Consider the following 21,944-nt stretch of genomic DNA (forward strand, 5'->3'; position numbering starts at 1 on the left):
AAATCTGCAGATTCCTATCCAGAGGTGGGAAGAAAAGAGGAGAAAGCAGAAGGTTGAGGCCCTGGCCCCCCATTCCCACTGGAGTCCTCACCTTGGCCCCAGGCCTCCCTGGCCCTGGGCCTAGCCTGACAATGGGCACATGCCCACAGGACTCACCAGGAGGCGCCAGCCTGGCAGCTGGCCTCATGCCCAGAAGTGAAGCATGAGCAGTGCCTGCCAAATCCTCTGCAGGCTGTATTTCCTGGAAGGCTGTTCCTGAAGGGGAGGCATGGAGCGGGTAGGGAAAGAGGCAACACAACTCCTGGGCCTGGTTAGAGGCCTACTTGGGCTCTGGGGCTGCCACGGAGTCAGTGAGACATTGGACCACTGCTGTGCTTCTGGGCCTTCACTTGTGTGGCTCTAAGGAGCTTACAGCAGTCCCTGACCCTCATAGCAACAAAGTTCAATCTAGGGGTGGGAGGGACATTAGGAGCCTCACTGAAGGAAACTCAGGCACAGCAACCACTAGGAGAGTGGCATTCCAGACATTCCCCTGAGGCTCAGAGAACTGGAGGCAAAGCTGGTTGGAAGCCAGCAGACCAAACCTCATGGGGATTAGGCTGGTTCTGATGGTGGTGACACTCAGTGAGAACGGAACACTGGGAAGCAAGCAGTCTCCCCTAGGAGGGGAGGCAGTGGTCTGTGGCTACTTCTCCTACAGCCACTCCGTCTAGTGGGGGTTTCCTCCCCTTCCTCCCTGGCCTGGCAGGGGAATAGGGGGTGGTTACTCTCATCAACACCTCTGCAGATGCTGGCAGGTCCCCTTGCTGGGGGAAGGGTACCCTCCTCAGTCAGAGGAAGGGGAGGGGACTCTCTGTAGAGTTGGCACTCCTGAGGCTGAAGCAGGGAGAGGGCTTATTCTCACCCTCTAATGAGTTCTCTTGTTAGGCAAGGACACAGCCTACACCAGGAAGGCCAAAGGAAGCTCAGGAGCAAGGCACAGGGTTGACAGCCCTGGGTAAAATCAGGATAGAGTAGCCCAACCAGGACAAAGGCTGGCAGGCAGGAGGAAGTTTGGTGGATGTGAGAAACAGCTAGGAAGCCAGTGTGGCTGGAGAGAATGAGTCAGAAGACCCAGGCATAAGACAAGGCCATTGCAAGGCTCTGAGAGACAGGGCTCTAGGGCAGGATTATGAGCCAAGGAGTGGTTTAAATTCATAATGGCTCCCTCCGGCTGCAGTGTGAGATGGGAGGGAATGGGGGAGGGCCAGAAGGGAAAGAGCAACCAGGAGCCAGAGCAGACATCCGGGTGTCTTGGGAACCAGTGCTCCACAGGGAGATGGTGGGAAGGGTTGGGAAGGGGCAATTCTAGGGATGGATTAAGGTAGGGCTGACAGGATGTGCTGGCGGACTGGGTGAGGGATGTGAGAGGAGGAGAGGAACCAAGGAGGACTCCAAGCTGTGGGGCTTGAGCAACTCCAAGAATGGAGCCCCCATTACCTGTGTCAGGGCAAAAACCAAATGAAGTCACATCACTAAAACTCCTCAGGGTTGACCAGGGCCGCAAGCCTTGGTTCTTCCTTTTCCCTGTGCCTGAGGATAGCAATATGCCCAGGATCCCCAGCCCAAGGTGGCAGCAGGTCTACTCCCCGACAGACTAGTTTACTCTCCTGGTGGGGAGCTCTACTCTCAGAATGCAGCTGCCCTGCATCCCACAGCGGAAAGCCTCAGAATGAGGTAAACCCAGCAGCCCCAGCAGCACTCACCAGGAGCCACCACAGTAAGCAGGTCCTCCCTCTTCTCTGGGCCTCAGTCTCCCTCAGTCTAATAGGACATTGTCCTCCACCCCCTCCCACCCCCAGGGCCTGCCCTAGAAGGCAGGATCTGACAGGCTGAGCTTTCCAGGTAAGAGGTCAGCCTCTCAGGGCTCCACCTCCAACCTGAAGAGCTCCATGGCTCCTCTCCCAGGGCCATGAAGGTCCCTCCATATGGCTATGGATCAGCAGAAGGGACTAAGGGAATGGGTGGCCTCCTGCCAGGTGAAGCCTAGCCAGGGTTAAACCGGGTCTATTGGGTCAACTCCAGGTACTGGAAATGGAGGTCAGGCAACCAGCCAGTACAGAGGGAGGATCAGGATATCCCCAAACCACAGGAGCCTCAAGTCCCCTTTCTTCTCCACCATGCGGTGTTCCTTCACCACGGACATCCCCAGCTCTGCCACCTTCCCTGTCTTCCCACTGCTCTGTGGTCAAGCAGCCTCCTCTGGCCTCAGAAACCTCCCTCCCCTTCCCACTTCACTGCCCCCACCCCAGGCTGCAGCCTTCTGTCTTCTGACTCAAAATGACTTCACCTCTCGTGTCCCCTCTGTCCCACTGCCTTTCCTGACTGCCCCAGTTGCCACTGTTGTCCTACCTCCTCAGCAACTTTTGTCACTGTGCTCCTCTGGGTCATGAATTCCTGCTATCCAGCCACTGAGCCCCTGCACCTGTCTGCTTGGGGCACCTGTCCTAGGAGGCCTGGGCGTTACATGGGCAGTGCCTCTCCTCCCTCTCTCCAAGTGCAGGGTTCCTGGGGAGAAGTACATCCATTATCTCCACTAAAGCCATGATGACTTCACTGATGGGGATAAGCTTTGTAAACTGCAAAGTGCTGGGCACAGGAGGGACCTGAAGTGACAGGTGGCTGAGGTGAAGTTATAGAAAAGACTGGCCAATCTCTAGGACCTGGAGAGCAGGTGGGGTTGAGGAACTATAAGCAAAGAAAGATAGCTGCCAAAGCAGAGGCTTAGAGGTAGGACTGGATATGAGAAGTGAGGTAGCCTGTCTTCTGCTGCAGGAAGGGACAATCCAGGACTGGGGAAGAGGCAAGAGAGGCGTTGAAGGGCATGCGGAATATGTGACAGAGGTAGGGAGAAAACGGTTTCAAGGACAACTGCCTTGTGCTTCTGGGCTAGGGAAAATGACAGGAAGAAGGCCTCCAAAGGAGGACCTATAAGGAGGCTAGAGGTTTAGGGGGGCAGTAAAGGGAGATGCCACATCAGAAGAGGCCACTCAGCCCTGACTCTCTCCCCACAGGTCACTGAGGGCCCAGAGGACCCCCTGAACACCTCCCAAAGCACGAAACCTGACAACAGCCACCTGTCTCCCTCTAATATGGAGACCATCATGGTCACTCTCCATGGTGCTACCAACCTTCCCTCCTGCGAGGATGGCTCGGAACCATATCCCTATGTGGTAGTGTAAGTAGCCGGGTGAGGTGGGGCAGGGGTGGTGCTGCGCTGTGAGCAGAAATTATGGGAAGGATATATGGATAATAAGCACCAGAGGGTTCAGACTGGGGCAGTGATACCCAAGAAGAAGTTGCACCAGGGCTCTGGGTTCTGCAAAATAAAGGCATGGTGTGCTTCCTTGCAACTGCATACAAGGCTGGGAAGGAAGGATGCCAGCCCAGAGGACCACCTCTTGATTCCACAACCAGTCAGGCCAGGCTTGGCCAAAGCTCCACCTCAGGCAGGCAGGGCCCTTATTATGTTGAGGCCTAGGCTGAGCTCAGTTGTGGTGCTGGTCAGAGAAAAGACTTAGGGTCTGCCTCTCCTGGCCTCTGGATGCCCTATCCCACCATGCCCTAGACATTGTGGTCCTCACAACCAACCTCCCCCTTGGCTCCTACCTCTCTCCAGCCATGTCTGTCATGGGGCTGCTTCTGCTGCTTCTTCTTCTTTTTTGGTATTGGGGATTAAACCTAGGGGCACTTAACTACTGAGCCACATCCCCAGCCCTTTATTATATTTTATTTTTTAAATTCAGAGACAGAGTCTCGCTAAGTTGCTTAGGGCCTTGCTCAGTTGCTGATGCTGGCTTTGAACTCTCAATCCTCCTGTCTTGGCCTCCCAAGCTGTTGGGACTACAGGCATGTGCCACCATGCTTGGCTATCATGGGGCTTCTAATCCTTTAGTGCACCCCATAGCCCCAGCCAGCAGTTGAAGATACACACTTCTCCCACCTGGTTTCTGAATCCCAGCATACCATATCTGCTACCCACCTCTCCTAGAAAGTCATCAAGCAACAGCACAGTGTCCAGTAGCCAGCTTTCCCCGTGGAGGCTGGACACTTGCTCGGTCTTTATCTCAGAGCATCATGCATTAACCTCTCCAAGGGTCTTGTCTTTCCTTGACCCTTTTTGTAGACACTGAGCAGCCATGGCCTCCCACCGAAATGGCATCATTGAATTCCTGCCTACAGGCTTTTGCCTGCATTTCCTTGTGGGGAGTTGTGAGGAACTTATACAATTCAATAGTAAAAAAACAGCCTGATTTAAAAATGGCCAAAAAAACCTGAATAGACATTTTTCCAAAGAAGAGAGTCAAAATGGCCAAGAAGCATGTGAAGAGGTTCTCAGCATCACTAATCATCAGGGAAACACAAATCAAAACCACCCATTCCTACTGAAATCTCACCTTCAATGCCTTGATCAAGATGCCTCCTCCAGGCAGCCACCGGAGTTGAGCTCTTGATCCTCTGGAGCCCCGCAGTAGTAACAACACTGGTCTGAAATACTTTATATAAATGTGGTTTATGTGCTTCTCTTCTATCCCCCTAACTGAGGCTCCCTGAGGGTCCCAAGTTTCATTCTCCATTTCTGCAACAATGCACCCGACACAGGACTGAGCACAGACTGCTGGCTGGGGCTATGGGGTGCACTAAAGGATTAGAAGCCCCATGATAGCTTGTTATTCCCACACCTGGGTATAACAAGCAGCCCCGCCTCCCACACACAGGGAAAGGGGGAGAGGTGCCATGCTGGAGACCAACAGGTGAAAAGCTGGTCTTGCTTGCCTCCAAAACCCATTTGCGCCAACCCAGCTCCTCGGGCCTCCCTTCCCCCACCTCCATTTCCGTGGTGAGGGAAGGACAGGTGGCCGAGAGCGGGCTTGGCGGGGAGGCTGGTTTCTAGCAGGGAGCTCGCCTTCTCCTCTCAGCTATTTCCATAAACCAATTATCGCCGATCATCTCGGGAGATTGAGGCAGTGCCTGTCACCAATCCAGCCTGGGCGGCAGAGGGGCGGGTAGCTGGGTGGCCGCGTTGCTCCTCAGCAGGCACCGCAACCCCGCTCCATCACCCCGTTGCCATGGGAACGAGCGGGGGCGGGAGCCTAGGCGACTTGAGCCTGGGTGGGGGTGTGGAGAACTGGGCACACCTCGTCCGCCTGCGCCCTCCCAGTGGCAGCGGATTGTGGGAAGGAAAGGGGGAGGGGAGCGCCATCGCTACACCCCTCTCCACACTCAGGGCCTGGGCCAGGACGCAGCCGCTCCCAAAGCTCCAGGCAGAGCTGCCACCAGCTCCAAGTGGTGCTAATGAGATGCAAATGAAAGGAGAAGGGAGGGCTTCTGAGAACAAGGCCCAGCTGTCAGGACCTGGAGGTGGCTTTCAGTGCTAGCCTCCAGGGGAAGGCAAGAACCCCAGAGGGTGAGTCCCTAGACCTTGGAAAGAATTTGATGTCCTCCTGTGTCTAATCACAATGCACATTAACGAAGCCTGCGATAGGCGTAAGAAAGTCCCCCAGGTTCCATTTTTTCTTATGTGTATTTCAATGCTTTAAAGAAAAACTTATAAATACTTAAATGTAAAATCTGAACTGTAAAACTTCTGGAGGAAAATAGGAGAGAAGCTTTTTACACGAGTCTTGGCGATTTTTCTTTTTTTTAAAATTTGACACCAAAGTACAAGCAATTATAGCAAAATTACTAAGCAGGACTACAACAAACTAAAAAGCTCTGCACAACAAAGGAAGCAATCAACAAAATGAAACAACCTATGGAATGGGAGAAAATATTTGCAAGCCATATGTCTAATAAGGAGTTATATCCACAATATATAAGGAACTTATACAACTCAATAGTAGAAAAACAGCCTGATTTAAAAATGGCCAAAAGAACCTGAATAGACATTTTTCCAAAGAAGACCTACAAAATGGCCAAGAAGCATGTGAAAATGTTCTCAGCATCACTAGTCATCAGGGAAACACAAATCAAAACCACAAGGAGACAGAGTGGCTGCCATCAAGAAGTAACAAGTGCCGGTGAAGATTGACGGAAGGGGGATGGGGGGGATCATACATTGGTGCAACCATTATGGAAAACAGTATGGGGATTCCTCAAAAAATTAAAATAAAATTACTATAGGATCCATCAATCCCATTTTGGGATATGTATCCAAAGAGATACCTGCACTCCCATGTTTATTATCACTATTCACAATAGCCAAGATATGGTGTCAACCTAAGTGTCCATCCATTGGTGAATGGATAAAGAATGTGTGAGATACATTCAGTCATAAAAAAGAAGGAAATTCTGCCACTTGTAACGACATGGTTGAACTTGGAAGACAGGCATTATGTGAAGTGGAATAAACCAACCACAAAAAAAGACATACTGTATGATCTCACTTAATGTGAAATCTCAGGTGAATCTACAAAAGCAGAGAGTGTAATAGTAATTGCTAGGGGCTGAGGATGGAGTCAAAGGGTACAAATTTCCCACTGTAAGATGGATAAGTTTTAGGAATATAACGTGCAGCATGATCACTATAGTTAGCAACACTATTATGTCCTTGAAATTTGATAAATCTTAAGTGTTCTCACAATGCAGACATAAAAAGGGTAACTATGAAGTGATGGATGCGTTATCAACTTGATTGTGTAGTATTCATTTTCAGTAAATATGTATATCAAATCAGCATGGTGTAAATTTTAGATAAAATTTTTTATATGCCAATCATACTTCAAAAAATCTGGGGAATATGCCTATATACATAAACTTTCACATTCTTTCTAAACATTTTTCTCATCATTATTGTCCTGTTTTCTGGTGCCCTAAGTTTAGTTTCCTGGCTTGGTTTCCTGCTGTATACCATCCCATATTGTCCCTCCTCAGGGAGGACAGACTGGGGGTCCTGTCTCAGGCTCCTTCCATTCTTTCTGGCTTTGTTTCTTCTCCAGCAGGCAGGCCCATAGTTGGGGTGCTGGGTGGAGAGAGACACACAGGCCTGAAAGGGCCCCAAAGCCATTCATTCATTTACTCCATGTGGCAAGCTGAAGAGTGTTTAGGCCTGAAGACGGGGCCTTCTTTATTTGGGGCACAGTCACTTCACCCCTCTGCAGGACCCAGCCTGGAGCCAATCTAGATTTGCATCCTCCAGTCTTAGCTAGTCCAGCCTGGCAGGTCTACTTGGCTCATCTGTGGTTCTGCATCTCTTCACAGAAGCCATGTCTGCTTCCAATGTGACCCAGCTTCTGCACTGAAACTCCTTTCTCTAGAGTTCCTAGTGACCACCCTGCCTCACCAATGGTATCTCATCTTATGCAACCTCGAAGTGGCATTAGCCTCTGGTGACCACTATTTTTTCAGACCTTTTTTTTTCTCTTGGTTTCTAAGACACTGCACTCTCCTATTTCCCACCATGACCAGACCTCTTTGTCTCTTCTACCTGGCACAAAATGTTGGCCAGTCTAAGGTTTCTTCCTGAGGCTGCTTTCTCTGTACTCTCCTTCTCTATGAGATCTCATCCCCATCCCGTCCTCAGATAATGACTTTAAAAAAAAAAAAAAAAAAAAAAAAAACACTCCCATCCAATCTATCAGCAGAGTGTGTCAGGTGTCAGTGTCTTGTCTGTCTCTCCTTCTCTGTCTTTTTTTTTTTTTCTGGTACCAAAGATTGAACCCAGGGGTGCTTATCCACTGAGTCATCCCCAGCCCTTTTTATGTTGTATTTTGAGACCTGGCCTTGCTAAGTTGCTGAGGCTGGTTTTGAACTCTCAATCCTCCTGCTTCAGCCTCCCAAGTTGCTGGGATTATAGGCGTGCACCACTGCGCCCAGCTCACTGTCTCGGTTATCTCTTGAATTTGGCTGCTTCTCTTCACCAGCTCCAACTGGCAGTAAATGTTAATGAATGAATGAATCTGGCCCTGTTTCTAGGTAGTTGTGTGGGTTTGGGAAAGTTACCCCACTTTTTGACGCCTAACAGAAGAAAGCCATAGGGCATTGGAAACAAGCCAGATTAGAATCAGGATGCCAAGTCTGGTCCACTAACCCAACTCCCTGTGTGACCTCTGGCTAGTCCCTGTCCTCTCTGACCTCAGTCTGCCCATGCCCAGGATGTAAACTTCAGCCTCCATGCTGGTGCAGACTGGCTGGCCTGGGAAACCATCTCAGTTTGTTAGAGCCCCAGAGGGGTCACTTGAGATAGATGCCACATCCAGGCCCAGTCCCAGAATATCTCCTGGCTGATCTGGGTCTGGCTAGAGGCCCTGGTGCCTGACCAGTGTCCATCACCTGTCTCCCAGCTTGACACAGAAAGACCTGCCAGTCAGAGCACCGTAGGGAAAATAGTGACACTGACAGGTGGGAGTGCCCCAGTGGGCAGGATGGCTGTAGGGGAGGAACCAGCCAGGAAGCAGCCTGTGGATTCTAACCCCAGGCCAAAGGCTGGTGGAAGGGCTGCCAGTGTTGGCAGCTGCTGCTTTGGCTGCCCAAACCTAATGAGTGGTGACAGGAGCAGTGCTGAGAAGGGAGGGCACGGCTTCCTCTGTGCACATGGGCAGGCTCCGCTCAGTTGGGGCAGAGGGTGGGCAGAGGGCCCATCAGGGCCACATGCAAAAGAACTTGTGTTTTTATTGTACACCTGAGAGCCCTGACCTGGGCCCCACATTGTCTGTTCTAGTCACAGACTGAGCCCTGACCCTGGTGACTAATGGGCACTGAAAGGAGGACAATTGCTGGAGGTCTTCGTAAAAGACAGATGTTAAAGGTGTGCCTCCCATATACTGGTAAATATGCCAGGAGAGTATGATTCATGTAACTAAACTGTCACCCAGTCCTGTGGACTAGGTATTTTATCCCCATTTTACCGGGGAGGCTCAGAGCATTTCCACAAATGAGCCAAGTTCACAGAGCTGGTGAATTCCTAAGTGAGGATCCAGAATTCTCAACTCCAGAAGTTTCTTTCCCCTGCATTCCCTGCCTCGTCGTACAGCAGTTTCCCCTCTTGGAAGGAGACTGTTGGAATCAGGATCCTGACCCCTGCTTCCGGAGAGAGACAGTGACCAGTCTGGAGACCCCTCCTGGACTCTGGGCTCCCCTTTCTCCTGGGCTGGCCATGGACTTTAAGAGCTCCAGAGGACAGGGATCTGGATGGAGAGGGCGGAGACCTGGCGTGACTCACAGGTGACCTTTGTCTCAGCAGCCAGATGGTTGGGCTCAGCAAAACTAACAACAGGAATAAAGCAGCCCCTATTTGCAGATAATGTCCCACTGTAAGCTCACTGGGAACTCGGTTCTCTATACACTCTGGCTTTAACAGAGCTGCCCTAGAAGACAGGCTCATAACCCCCATGTGATAGCCAAGAGGCTGAGGCCCAGGGGCATGAAGAGATTGGTCTGAGGTCCTGCGGCTGGACAGCAGAGTGGAGCAAAGGAAGACAACTGTTACAATCTGACCACTCATCCTTTCCAAGCAGGATGCCCCTGGGGGAAAAGACAAGGTTAGGGAGCAGGCCTTGGGTGGAGCCTGGAAATCTATCCCCCCTGCTGGGCCCCAGTCCTGTGGCCTGTTTCCCTGCCCACACCTGCTCCATATTACTTTGGCCCCTTGAGGCTCAGAACCTCAGAATTTTTGTTCAATAAGAACTTTCCTATATCTCAAAGCTATAAACACAGCTGGTGTCAGTGGTTAAAGGAAGGCTGGACTGAGACACCCCCACCCCCAACCAGACTGAAATTACAAGGATTCTTTCCAGATGTTCCCCATCACCTCCGTTCAGGGCCCCTGAGGTCTTCTCATGCCTGAAATATGAATTCAGACCCGAAAAGCATGAGCTCTCCCCCAGGGTGCTGGACTCCTGCAGAGCTGCCCAAAGGGCAGTGCTGACTGGGAGACAGTCCATGGAAATGTCAGGTAGTAGGCAGGCCAGGGGGGCCTTTCTGATGTCCTTATCACATTACACTTGGGCTATCTCCTGCTTATTCCTGAGCACATGCAGAGCAGCTTTCCTGGCTCCTCCCTCCACAGACACCATGAACAACCAGGGGCTTGATCCCTGTAGGCTTTGCCTGGCCTCCTTCCGCCCTGCCCCACCCACCATGGGCTTCAGGGGCAGAGGCCAAGTGTTCTGGCACCTGGCAAAGAGTGAGGTGCCAGACTGGACAGGGGATGGGTTTCTGGGTTCCAGCTCAGCTTCTTCTGCCCTCTGTCCTCCCTGTTTATGTCACCTTCCATCTCTCCACACACCCAGTAAGCGTCCATGAGGAGAAGCCACACCAGGCATGCCAAAGTCAGTGCCTTCAGGGCTCAATCAGTTACATAAACCCTGGAGTCAGCTGGTGCATGATAGAGAACAGAAGAGACTGGCAACCCCGCCTCTAGTCTCCTCCCACTAATTCCTGACTTGGAGGAATGGGGGCGTGGTTTGGTTTTTGGTTTTTGGAGAGAAGCAAGAAATCCAAATTTCTGTGCAAAAAATTGGCCAGTTTTTTTCATGCAGGCCAAACAGCTCTGGTCAGTTAGAATCTTTGCAATGGCCCTTCCTTGTTTTCCCCTCCTAAACCCTCAACCCATGTCAGACTCAACAGTCCCATCCAGATTCACTGACTAGTCTTCTCCAGGGCAGTGACTTCCGGTACTAAGTGCCTCTACTTGTAGGAGTAGACATCTCCCCCTTATCTTCACCTCTAGAATGGTCCCATGACCTGATTCCTTCCCCGTCTCTGGTCACTGTACTGTGGGATTCTTTTTGTCCTATGACTGTAAATGTCAATGTTCCCTGCTCAGCCACTCCTGGGCATCTCTGCTTTCCCTGGAATCTCCCTCAGGTCAGGTTCCCCAGCCATCCCCAGAACCCCTGTATCCAGCTCCAGTCTCTCTCCTCAGCTCCATGGACCCATTTGTCAATGTGCATGTCCACCTCAGACTCAGCCTTCCTAGTTGACCTCCTCACCCCTTCTCTAGGAGTCCACCAGGTACCTGGAATTTTGAGACACAGAGCACTGTCACCAGGGAGGAGCCGAGCTCAGGAGGTAGCGTCCTGGTCTGCAGTGGTGGAGCCAGGAGCCAGAACTCACAGCCTGGCCTGTGAGCCCTAGTGCTAACCCACCTCTCCAGCCTTCAGCCTGGATGGCCTGGGAATGTTCTGGGTTCTATGATATTTATCTTTGGGAAGGGCAGACCATAGCCTCCCTACTCCCTGCTTCCACACAAAGATGGGAACCAGGAAGGCCTTCAGCTGTTAGATGTGACCCTCTCTTCTCCTGTTAGTCATTGTTTGACTTCCTATCTGGGCCTGAAGAAAGTGCTGAGTGTGTGTCAGGGGTGTTTTGTGTGTGTTGGAGAAGTAGGGGCCTGAAACAGCCCAAGACTGTGGCTGGGGTCTCACGGAATGGTTCATGTGGCCATCAGAACCAGAACCAAGATCCAGCCACAGGGTTCTAGTCTGGGATAGAGAGACCAAGATCCAGGCTGAACTAAGGCTCTCAGGGCCCAGGCCCCATAGCATGGCTCTGCTTCCTCCCTCCTCCTTGGAGATATGCTGTTGTGATAGCCACTAGAATCTGAGCACCCCTTCTAGCCAAGAGCCTCCTTCAGGGTGGGGCTAAGGAGCTGCCACAGGTCCCAGCACAGGCCCAGGGACTGCCAGGCAGAGCCACAGAGGACAAGCTGTCCTGTCTCCCTGTGCTTTACCACAGTCCATCTTACTTCCTATTAAACACTCACTGGGCCCCATTGGGCCTAGGCCGGGATCTGGAAACTGAGCTCCTGTGATGTCCAGACAGGTCCCTGCCTCTGAGGTGCTCACGGTCTAACAGTAGGTGCACAGGTAACACTGGTCCCTACTTACTAGTCTTTGCCCATAATCTCCCCAGAGGGCAAGTGAGCAGGCTCTATCCCCTAGCACTTAGGCATCATGGAGGCTGGTCTCTTTGGAGTGACAAAGGGACACCCAGACCTCAGAACTTGGACTGAATATTATCCCAATTAGGCCAGGAATAACAATCAGAATGAACCTCCTTCAGAGGTTGGGAAGTTCCCCTTCAAGTCTGGCCCAGGTTCCTCCTGCACAAAACTTCCTACACCAAAAAGGGGTTGCTCAGAAGAGGATGTGCAGAGCAGCTGATGAGTTGAGAGGACCCTAAATCATGGAGAGATCCTAGGAGTTGTCTCACCCAGGCCTACTCACTGTAATTCCATCTCCATAGAGTCGTGGTGTTGACCGACAGTGTCCCTTCCCCCTCCACTAAGAAGATGGTCCCCAGTGTCCCTCACCAGCTATGCCACAGGGTAGGCCACAGTGTGGAGCTCCAAAGGCTGGCAATAGTGTAGACGGGGGGCTCTTCTTGGTCCTGCACTGTTCCCAGCCTCAAACAGAAAAAATAAAATAGAATAAATCTGGAAAACTAGAAAATTCCCTTTCCAGGAAAGGGTTTAAGGTGTGACAATGTCCAACATAGGAGGCCTGAATCTAACTTTGTACCAGTCACTGTGCAAAGTGGCCTACAGTTCTTTTTTGGGCCATACTAGGAGACTATTCCTATCTTGCCCACCTTCCTGAGTGCCATGGGTAGGGACCAGGGCTGCTTGTTGCCCACGATGCTCCCCAAGAACAGTTGGGGTCATTTCAGATGAAGTGTGGGGAAGGATGGGGTAGAGGAGAGGCATTTAAGTTTTTCAGAGAGATTTTTGCCTTTACCAGAGTTCCTTGGAATGTGCCCTTGCCTACTCCTCCCTGCAAGGGGAGGATCTAGGCCCAGGCAGATGGGGCGTCTTTGGTGTCCAATTCATACCTGCCTTGTGCCAGAGACCGTTATTCTATAAATCGAGGCCCACCTGTAGTGTTGTAGCACCATCAGCAATTAGTGATGGTTCATTAGACTCCAATTAATAATGAAACCCAGGATGAGAGCCCATCATTTTGCTGAGAACCACCATGCTCATGTCTTAAGTGGAAGCTTCCAGAGAGCTCAAGAGTCCACAAGGACCAGCTGCCTACCCTCAGTGTGGGGCTGGGGAGGGGTACGGGGAGTGGGGCACTGTTGGTGGCTGAGTCCAGGCAAAATGAGGGAGGGTGAGAAGAGAGCTTCAGGCTGAATTCTCCCTTCTGGATTCAGTACGTCTTCTCTTTGAGCAACTCTGGGTACAACTTCCTACCCAGCATTCCCAGGGGAGCTTGGCTAAAGCCCAAAGTGTGAGGACTTTCCCCTGCTGCCTGTCTGGCTTCAGAGGACACTGCAAAGGGGCATGGAAGGAAGAAGGCTTGAGAGAGAGCTCAGTCAGGGAGGCCCATAAGCTTCTCTCTCCTGATTACCTCAATCCGCCAAACCTGGGTCAGCCAGATTGTCCCTCCTGTGACTTGTGCATGAAACCAGCTCCTGGCCTGCTCTGAGCCTTAGGCTCTCTTCTCGAGTTCAGAAGTTTCTTTTCTCCATCTCTGTGAGTCTTGCCCCCTTTGTGGAACCTTCTTCCCTCACTGGCCCAGCCAGTTAGGCTCAGAAACAGGAATGCAGCCTTTGACCATCCTCTTCGGATGACCCTCTCTGTAGAGCCAACACCCCAACTCCTGTTCCTGTTGCACAAGGCTAGGTTTCTGGATCAGGAAAAGGTCATTGGGTTTTTTAGTGCCTTCCAGGGATGGAGGGACTGGCCTTGAATTCTGGCTATCTCTTGTGCTTCTAGAAGATGGGAGAGGCTGGCCTCTCTGGCTCAGAGGCTGGCATGGAAGATTCAGGCAAAGGAAAATTTCCCTGTCTTCTCAGACACAGGTCCAATTATGACATCCCAGCTGCTGGCCTAAAGGACTCTCAGTCTGAACCTATCCTCCCACCTTTCTCTAAGTATCTCAGGTGGGCCAGCAATAGGGCCATGGTGGACCCTGTCAAAGGGTCCCAAGACCTCTTGTCCCACTGTCCCTCCATCTAAAGAGCTTCCCTTTGTCCATCCTTTTCTGTGCCTGCCTATTTCCTTCCCAGAGAGCATCTGAAAACATCCCTCTGGACTTTCCTATCCTCCTGGGATCTTGCCCAACCAGGACCCCAGCAGCCAGTATAATCCTGAATTCAAGCCCTTCTCTTTCCTTTGACCTCCTGGTGGCTGCCCTGTGATGGGCACTCGGGACAAACTGGCCTGCCTGTATCCCAGACTACCAAAGCCCTGCCTGGTAGGAAACCAGACTTGACTGTTGTGCGTGTTTTGATGTTTTGAGGGGAGTGAGAGGCCAAGAGGGCCAGGAGGACCAGCAAGGCAGCTGGCAGAGGTGGCTCAGGTGTGAATAGGAGACCTTGAGGCAGTTTGAGTGTTGGTCAATAGGGTATTAAGAATGGATGACATTGAAGCACACAAACCTCTTTGGAGTAATGGAGGCGGGGTAGAGGGCTGGGGGAGTTGCCCCCTGGGGGTGCCCAAGCTCCCTTTGTGTCTCCATCAATGTCCTGTGTTTTTCCGCTGCTCACCTCCACTCAGTAGCAGACATGGGAACCAGACAACACATCTTCCCTTAGTCGTGACCTTGCAGAAGGAAAGAAAATTTGTTCTCATTCCCTCCCACTCACAGCTGTGCTAAGGCCTGGCTCCTCACCCTCTGCTGGAGTGGGAGTGAGCCCCAGGGACCTCAGGCTCGGGACTGGGGTTTGTCAGAGACACTTCACACCACTCTGCACCCTGGTGGAGGGCTGGGCTGGATTTCTCTCAGCTTGGAGCCCAGGACTGCCCATCCTGCCCCTGATTCCAACCCCAGGCCCACCCTTCTAGAGCTGGATTAAGTCTGAGCTCCCAGACAGCAGACCTCACTGTTGGTTCTTCCTGCCCCTGACTGCCTGGCGCCAGGCTGGAGGGTCAGGGCAGGGCTTTGGGGACAGGGGGATGGGGTTTCTGTCCTTGCAGACAACCTATAGGGATGCAGGCCTTGGAGAGGCCCCAGTGGACCCTGAGGTTGCACTGGGAGCCCTGAGGGAACTCAGGACCTGGAGACCCAGAACTTAGGAATGTGTTCAGCTGGGGGTGCAGAATGGGGGCAGGGAGTGGGGCACAAGCTGGTTCGCTGCTCCTATTCTGTAAGAAATCAGAGGCCCCCTCTTACTCTCCAGTTTCTAGAATCACATCAAGGCCCAGAGGAATCAGCTGTGCCAGGAAAAGCCATTACCCTGACAGCCTCCCTCCACCTGCTAAAAGCCTCCCTTCCCCGGGGGCCTCCTCTCACGCTCCATCTCCCTCACCTAGCCCTGGCCACCTCTTTGGTGTGTATATTCAGGGGGGAGGGGAGACTTAACTCCTTCTAGGCCCGAGGAGTGTCAGCCCTTGGCCCTGCCCCATAAATAGTCCCATCTCTTTCCACCTGGAATTCCTCCTGCCCGCTTCCCGGGAGCTCCTGTAAAGAAGGGGAGGGGAGCAAGGGGCCACAGAGATCAGGGGGTGGAAGACAGGCTGGCAAGTACAGGTCATGGATTCCAACCCGAATTCTGTCCCTGTACTGGTTGTGACTTGGCACCTTTGGTTCTCTGGTGCATACAGGGCCACTTGAATATCCCTGGGGGGTGATGAGCGGATGTCATTCTGTGACTTCTGGGGTGTATAAGGACCCCCTTTCCTTCCTCCTGACACAGGAATGCTCCCGTGTGCTCTTCTATGCTCCACCTCATTTAGGTCACTGCTGGGGGAGACTGCGAGGCCTGATCCTGCATTCATGCTGCAAGGGAGCAGGGGTGGGCAGGAGGGACCTAGGAGAGCTCTGAGATCTCTGACTTTGGGAATACTATCAGGATGGCATGAGAAGGGCCTTATATTGCACCCACCCCTCAGTTAGCCACAGAGAGGAAGGGGCCCAAGGGGTGGAGGAGGCAGGCTGAGTTCTGCTGCCTGCCAGGCTCAATGCCTTGGCCTCTCCAACTTGGCAGCCTCTCACATGCCCCAGGCCACAGCAGCCCTCTGTAATTGTAGGGAGCCCATTCTATCCCTCAGGGCCCACAGGACAGGTGGTGTCTGGACAGGTCTCCAGCTCTCTGGGAGTCGCATCCTTCCCATCCCAGTCCTCCCTCAGGGCTCACCTTCCTTCCCCCCTCATGCTGCCCTACATCAGGTCCCATTGAGAAAACACAAGGTGGTTCTGTATCACAAATAAGAGAAGTGCATGAACTGGGGCCTCCTGTTTGCCAAGAGTGTAACATGCTTTCCTTCAGATACCCAACTACCCTCTGTGGCAGGCACTAGTTAGAAGAGCCAAGGCCCAGAGGGGAGCCAGCCACTGGGGAAAACATGGGCTTAGCCCAGGTCTCTGAGCTCCAAAGCCTGTGCTTATCCAAGGATTTCACCACTCAGCCAGGGCAGCCAGGGATCCCCAGGTGTAGAGCCGGAATTGAGTCATCAGTTTTCAATTAATGAAAAGAAACCAGGCCAGAGCAAAGGGGCAGGCCTTGGGAGGGTCACTGAGGCTAGGACATTCAGTGCTATTGATTGATAATGAGGAATTATATTTTACTTATGTACTAGTAATTAAAAGTAATAACAGGACTGGGGCTTGTACCTCAGTGGTTAGGGTGCTTGCCTAGTGATGTGCAAGGCCCTGAGTTTAATCCCCCCCAAAAACAATAACAATAGCAAAAGCAACAATAACAGTTTTATGATACTTAAAGATGTGCCAAGCACAGCATATTTAATTCCCTTCCTTCCCACAGCGACCCTACAGGTTGTTGATGAGTACATGATCATCCCCATTTTCCAGATGAAGGAAATAAAGCACAAGGAAGCTATGTACCTTACCCAAAGTCCCACAGTTAATGGTGGCACTGGAATTTGGAACCCAAGTGGTGTGGCTGCAGGATGCTGGTTAGAATCATTGTCACGCTGCCTCCCAGTCAAAGCAGAGCAGGAGTCCTCAGTTGACTCTTGGAGCCTCAAGATGTGACTCTCATAAGAATGGTTAGGAGCTAGGCCACAGAGTCTCCTAAGTCTAAAGGACAGAGGCAGTGGTAAAGACCAGAAAATTCCAAGCACTTCCTGGAGAAAAGCCACACCTGGGCTGAGAAGGACCCCAGGCTGGTGTTGCTGATGCATGGAGCAGATTGGGTCTGAATTTCTGGGGTGACTGGCCTGCCCCACATTCCCTTTGGGGCCTCTGAGGGTGCGCTTAGAGCTGGTGAGGACAACACCCTTACATCCCACCTGGAGCGACTGGGACTATCTGCTCAGCTGCCTCCCCTGCTGGATGTATGCTGTGGCTCCCCTGAGGTAGGCTCTCTGGGAGGAGACCTCACGTCATGATTGCTGCAGCAATCTTTTACAGCGTCTTTACAGCCCTGGCAGAATAACCAGAACAATGTCTTGGACATGAGGAGCATTAACTTTGGCATTGAGCTGTCTGATGGCTCTGGATCTCAGGGAAGCCTAACCCAGAAATCTTTGGGCTGCCCTGGGATGCAGATTCAGCTCCCATCTCACCAGGACAGCCTGGTCCTGACAGCCTGTAAGTGCTTAAGGGTCCCAAAGCCCTCACTATCACCCCCATGCCCAGCTACAGGTGCCTGGTTATGGGTGCCCAGTCTGCAGCCTCGGGAATCTGGGTCAGAAGCATAGAGAAATGAAGACCAAGAGGCGTGGACATCTGAGAGGAGTACCACACCACCACACTGTTTAGAGACCCCCTCCCACTAAACAGAACCTAGAGAAGAGGGTCAGGTCAGGAGGAGGGTCACATACAGACTCCTACAGGGACCTTCCCTGAGAACAGTCAGGAAGTCAGACAGGCATGGTGTCTGGTGTCTGAGTCAAAGTGAAGGCCACAGCAGTGGCAGCAGATGGTGTGTCCCCAGAGCAGGTGGGTGGGGGAGGGGGGCAAGCCTGGCGTCTACTGGGCCAGGGATGAGAGGGATGACATGAGTGTCTATGTACAGGGTTGAGGGGACCCCTCCATGTTCTGTCCACCTTTCACCCAGATTTATGGACAGTGGATTCCCTGAGCCGGCACTGGGCAGGCAAAGTGCCTCCCTGATTCGCCCTGCCCCTCTTTCCCCAGGGAAACCACATCTAAAGAAGCCGACCACCGGGGCTCCAAAGCAGTCACCTCGGTGACCTCAGAGCCCACCAGATCCCCCATCTGGGGGGAAACAGTGAAAGTGGAGACACTCGCTGAGAATTCAGGGCAAGAAGGTGAGGCTGGGGGCTGGTGGGCTGGTGTGTGCGGGAGGGGCTGTAACTCACCCCCCAGCTGTGGAAGGCAGAAAGAGGCTCCCCACTCAACACAGCTGGAGGCCACCTGAACCGCCTCCCTGGGCTCTGTTAAAAGCATTAAAAAAAAAAAAATCATAATACCGTCACGCCTCATCTCCCCAGCCTGCTGGAAAAATGAGTTGTTCCACATAAATGAATGCAAGCTTATCTTTTTTATGACCGTTGTTATTATTTTCATGGTTGTTATTACTGCTGTCTCCCACTGAAATGGCACATTACAGCTTCTTGGCATGTCCCCATGCATCGATCATTGGAGTCACCACCTCCCAGGAGGAGCCATGATGCTCCCATTGCTTAGAAGAGAACACTAAGGTTCAGGGAATTTAAATAACTGGCTCAAGCTCACGTACTCAGCAGAGAGCCTAGGATTCAGTATTGGATTCAGCACTACATGTTTTCACTGGAGCTCCTAGGTTCTAGCTGCTGCCATTTGAGGTTTTTGTGTTGTTGTTTTGTTTTTGTTTATTTAGTACTGGAGATTGAACGCAGGGGTGCTCTCCCACTGAGCTACATCCCCAAGCTCTTTTTATTTCAAGACAAGATCTCACTACATTGGCCAGGCTGACTTTGAACTTGCAATCTTCCTGCCTCCACCTCCCCAGCAGCTAGTATTACAGGCATACCCCACCACATCCAGCCAAGTTTTGGGTTTTATTAATGTCCCTAAAATGGACACTTATTCCTGCCTATTCCTCTCAGACTATTCCTGCCAGACTGAGCCTCCAGGTACAGGTATGTGCACACACATGCATACTTACGTCTTCCATGCTGTGGGCCCATCTAACATCTAGTTTGGGTGACAGCTTGGCTAGGCACACAGGAGCACTGGCTGGCTGGTGCAGGACTGCTGTGGGGCACTGTCCACACAGACTACAGGTACCCAGCTGCATCCCTGGTCTCATCCAATCAGAAGACCCTCAGGCTGGCTTCTTGTTGTGGCTCTCCCCAAGAGGACAGGCTTAACCTCTCTTCTCAAAATCTTGCCAGAGACTTAGAACTCCTTTTCACCTCACAGATGGCAAAAGGCCACTGCTAGAGACTGTGGGAGGGAGAGAGGGAATGGGAGGGGAACCTCAGTGAGAGGGGAGGAGACAAGTTTGAGGTCCAGCCAGAGAATTTTTTTCTGCTTGTAAAGGGATACATGAAACTGTGTGATGGTTTGAGATGACACAAAAGAGGAGGAAAATTGGCAAAGGAAGGCACACACAGCTTATACGTGTGTGCCTGGTGTGCACGTCTCTGTGGATGCCTGCATGCTAGTTCATGTGTTCGTGTGAATAGTATTCTGTGTGAATACGCACTGTCTCTGTGCCTGTAGGCAGGCATGTCTATGAGTTTTGTATGTGTGTGTGCATGGGTGTGTCTGGCTGCAACAGTGTGATCTGTGTGCATCTGACAGTGCATGAGTGTGTGTGTGTGCACATACACATACATGCATGTGCATGAGGAAGTTAGGGGTTGTGGTGTGTGGACCTGGGCTGGATCCTGTCCTGGGCTGTACACATCTGGGGTAAGAGAGGAAAGGGTGTGATGAGGTCAGTAACCCTGGGGTCCATCTGTGCAGCAGAGAAGGGGCAGGACTAACTGCAGGAGGGATGGAGGAGGGTGGGGAGGCAGCACAGGCAGGCAGGGAATATTGGCAGGCACCTCTTTGCAGATTGAAGTAGCTTGTTGGAACCCGGTTGCTGTGGTGATACAGGGGGTGGGGGTGGGGGAGATGGGGGCCAGGCCAAAAGGCGGGAGGAGGGTGGGAGGTAGCTCAAGGATGTGTTAATGAAAAGCAAAGGGGGAGCTGCAGACCCTGGGTCAGGGCCAAAGCAGGCGGGTGTCAGAAAGGGCCTGTGGCTACACAAAGGGAGCAGTGGGAGGCCGGAAGGGCGCAATGCCCAGAAAGGAAGCTGATGAAGCATGCTTGTAGCATGTAGACAGGAGCAGGGAGGAATGGCTGTCCACTCCCCCAGGTCACAGCTCATCTGCCTAATAGAGCTCCAGAGATGGGGGTATGGGGGCACTCCTCTTCTGCTTGGCCTCAGCAAATCCTAAGCAGATCTGGGAACTCAGGTCCATCAGCAGTGAGCACGAGGGGCCGCCGCCTCCATAGCTACTGTGGCCTTGATCCAGAGCACTGGAATCCCCCAGCTGAGCTCTGCCCAGGGCTGGGTGAGTGTGTGGAGAGCTGCAGATGGTTAGCAAGCAGGAAAATAGTGATGAGGAGCATTTGCACAGAATTGTGTAGCTTAAAACACACTCTCCTCCCTCAGCTATCCCAGGGAAGGGACAGGACTTCTTTCTTCATTTCTTCCTACTTTCCTTCCTTTCTTTCTGTCTTTTAAAGTATGAACATTTTGCAGAGCAGGTCCATGGAGCTCAGAGAGGTTAAGTGATTTGCTAAGGATCACAGAACAAGTCAGTGTCTTAGACTGGAACTTGCATTTTCTGACTTTAAATCCCTCGCCTCAGTCAATCTCAAAGCCCTTTTCCTTTGAGCTTGGATCCCATGCAGCCAGCTCTCAGTTGGTGTCTTTCCCTCTCTGTGTGTTCAGGGTAGCTGTGGGGAAGAATGAAAAAGGAAGGACAGTTGGTAAAGCCCTTGGTTTCCTTCTCTACCTCCACATCCAAATGACCCATCCCACTCCAAGTGACCTGGCTCCTGAGTTTGGGCTTAGCACTGAGCTTCGTGTTGGCTGAGCTTTCAAGGGCCGGCAGCTATCCTTGGTACTGAAACCTTCCCCTCCCGGGAAGAAAGGCTCCCCAGGGTCTCTCTCAAGCACATTACTCCACCTAATCCTCTCTTTCCTGTTTTTCTATAGATCTCACTTGTATCTCCTCCCTCTTCCATATCTCTCATTCCTCCTCCATTCTTCTCTTCCTTTGCTCCTTTCCCTTCTTTTCTTCCTCCTCAAATCAGACTTCCAAGAATGGCCAGATGCCTCAAGAGTCACCAAATCCAGATTTCTCATCATTCATTTTTCTAGCTGTGTGATGGTGGCTCAGTTATAGAACCCCTCTGTGCTTCATTGTTCACATTTTTAAAGCAGAGTTGGCAATACCATGGTGGGAACTTGTTTAAATAATGGTTAAAGGGTGCGCATTCAATGTCTGGTACACACAGGTACTAAGTGGGACCACTGTAATCTCCAGGGCATCTGTGTTTATTCCTTAAAGTTCATCCTGAAGTTCATGTCATTTAATGAGAAAAATGTTATCTTATTTGAAAGTGTTTAATAAGTGGGGTGTTATTCTTAGTGTTGAGACTAATTTTTATTTACTTGGAGTAGACTTTTATTGATAGTTGCATAAAGGATTTCTGAAGCAGATCACTTTTTCCTTATTGAGTTTCCTCACCTGCAACATGTAGGGGTTGATTCTTCTCCATCCTAAGGAGCTGGTGGGAGTGTTTACAACCAGGGCCTTCTTGCTTGCTTGTGAATCTCTGTGTGCACTTGTGTGTCTGTTGCCATGGGGAACTAGGCTTAGTTTTGGGGGTCCATCCCTGGGATGGAATTTCCTAGCCACAGGGGAAAATCACATTTTGGAGTCCTAAATGCACCTGGCATGGAACCTTGCCTTGCTCAGAGGCTCAGACAGTTCTTGTGGAGATACGTGCACATGTGTGTTCCACATATGTATATGATTCCTCTGTGTGGTTTGTGCCCCTTGCTCTTAGCAATATCTCTCACCCCTCACTCTCTAACCACACTAG

General features: G+C 51.7%; 1 protein-coding gene across 1 annotated transcript in view; it reads left to right on the forward strand.

Moving 5' to 3' along the window:
- Positions 1-21,944, forward strand: part of Ccdc33 (coiled-coil domain containing 33) — a 105,645-nt gene that overhangs the window by 22,256 nt on the left and 61,445 nt on the right. Inside the window, exons 3-4 of the mRNA XM_026387736.1 lie at positions 3,063-3,217; positions 18,027-18,160. Coding sequence (XP_026243521.1) covers positions 3,063-3,217; positions 18,027-18,160 — 289 coding nt within the window. The remainder of the gene's footprint in view (positions 1-3,062; positions 3,218-18,026; positions 18,161-21,944) is intronic.

This window comes from Urocitellus parryii, chromosome 6 (assembly GCF_045843805.1).
Source record: "Urocitellus parryii isolate mUroPar1 chromosome 6, mUroPar1.hap1, whole genome shotgun sequence".
Lineage (NCBI taxonomy): Eukaryota > Metazoa > Chordata > Mammalia > Rodentia > Sciuridae > Urocitellus > Urocitellus parryii.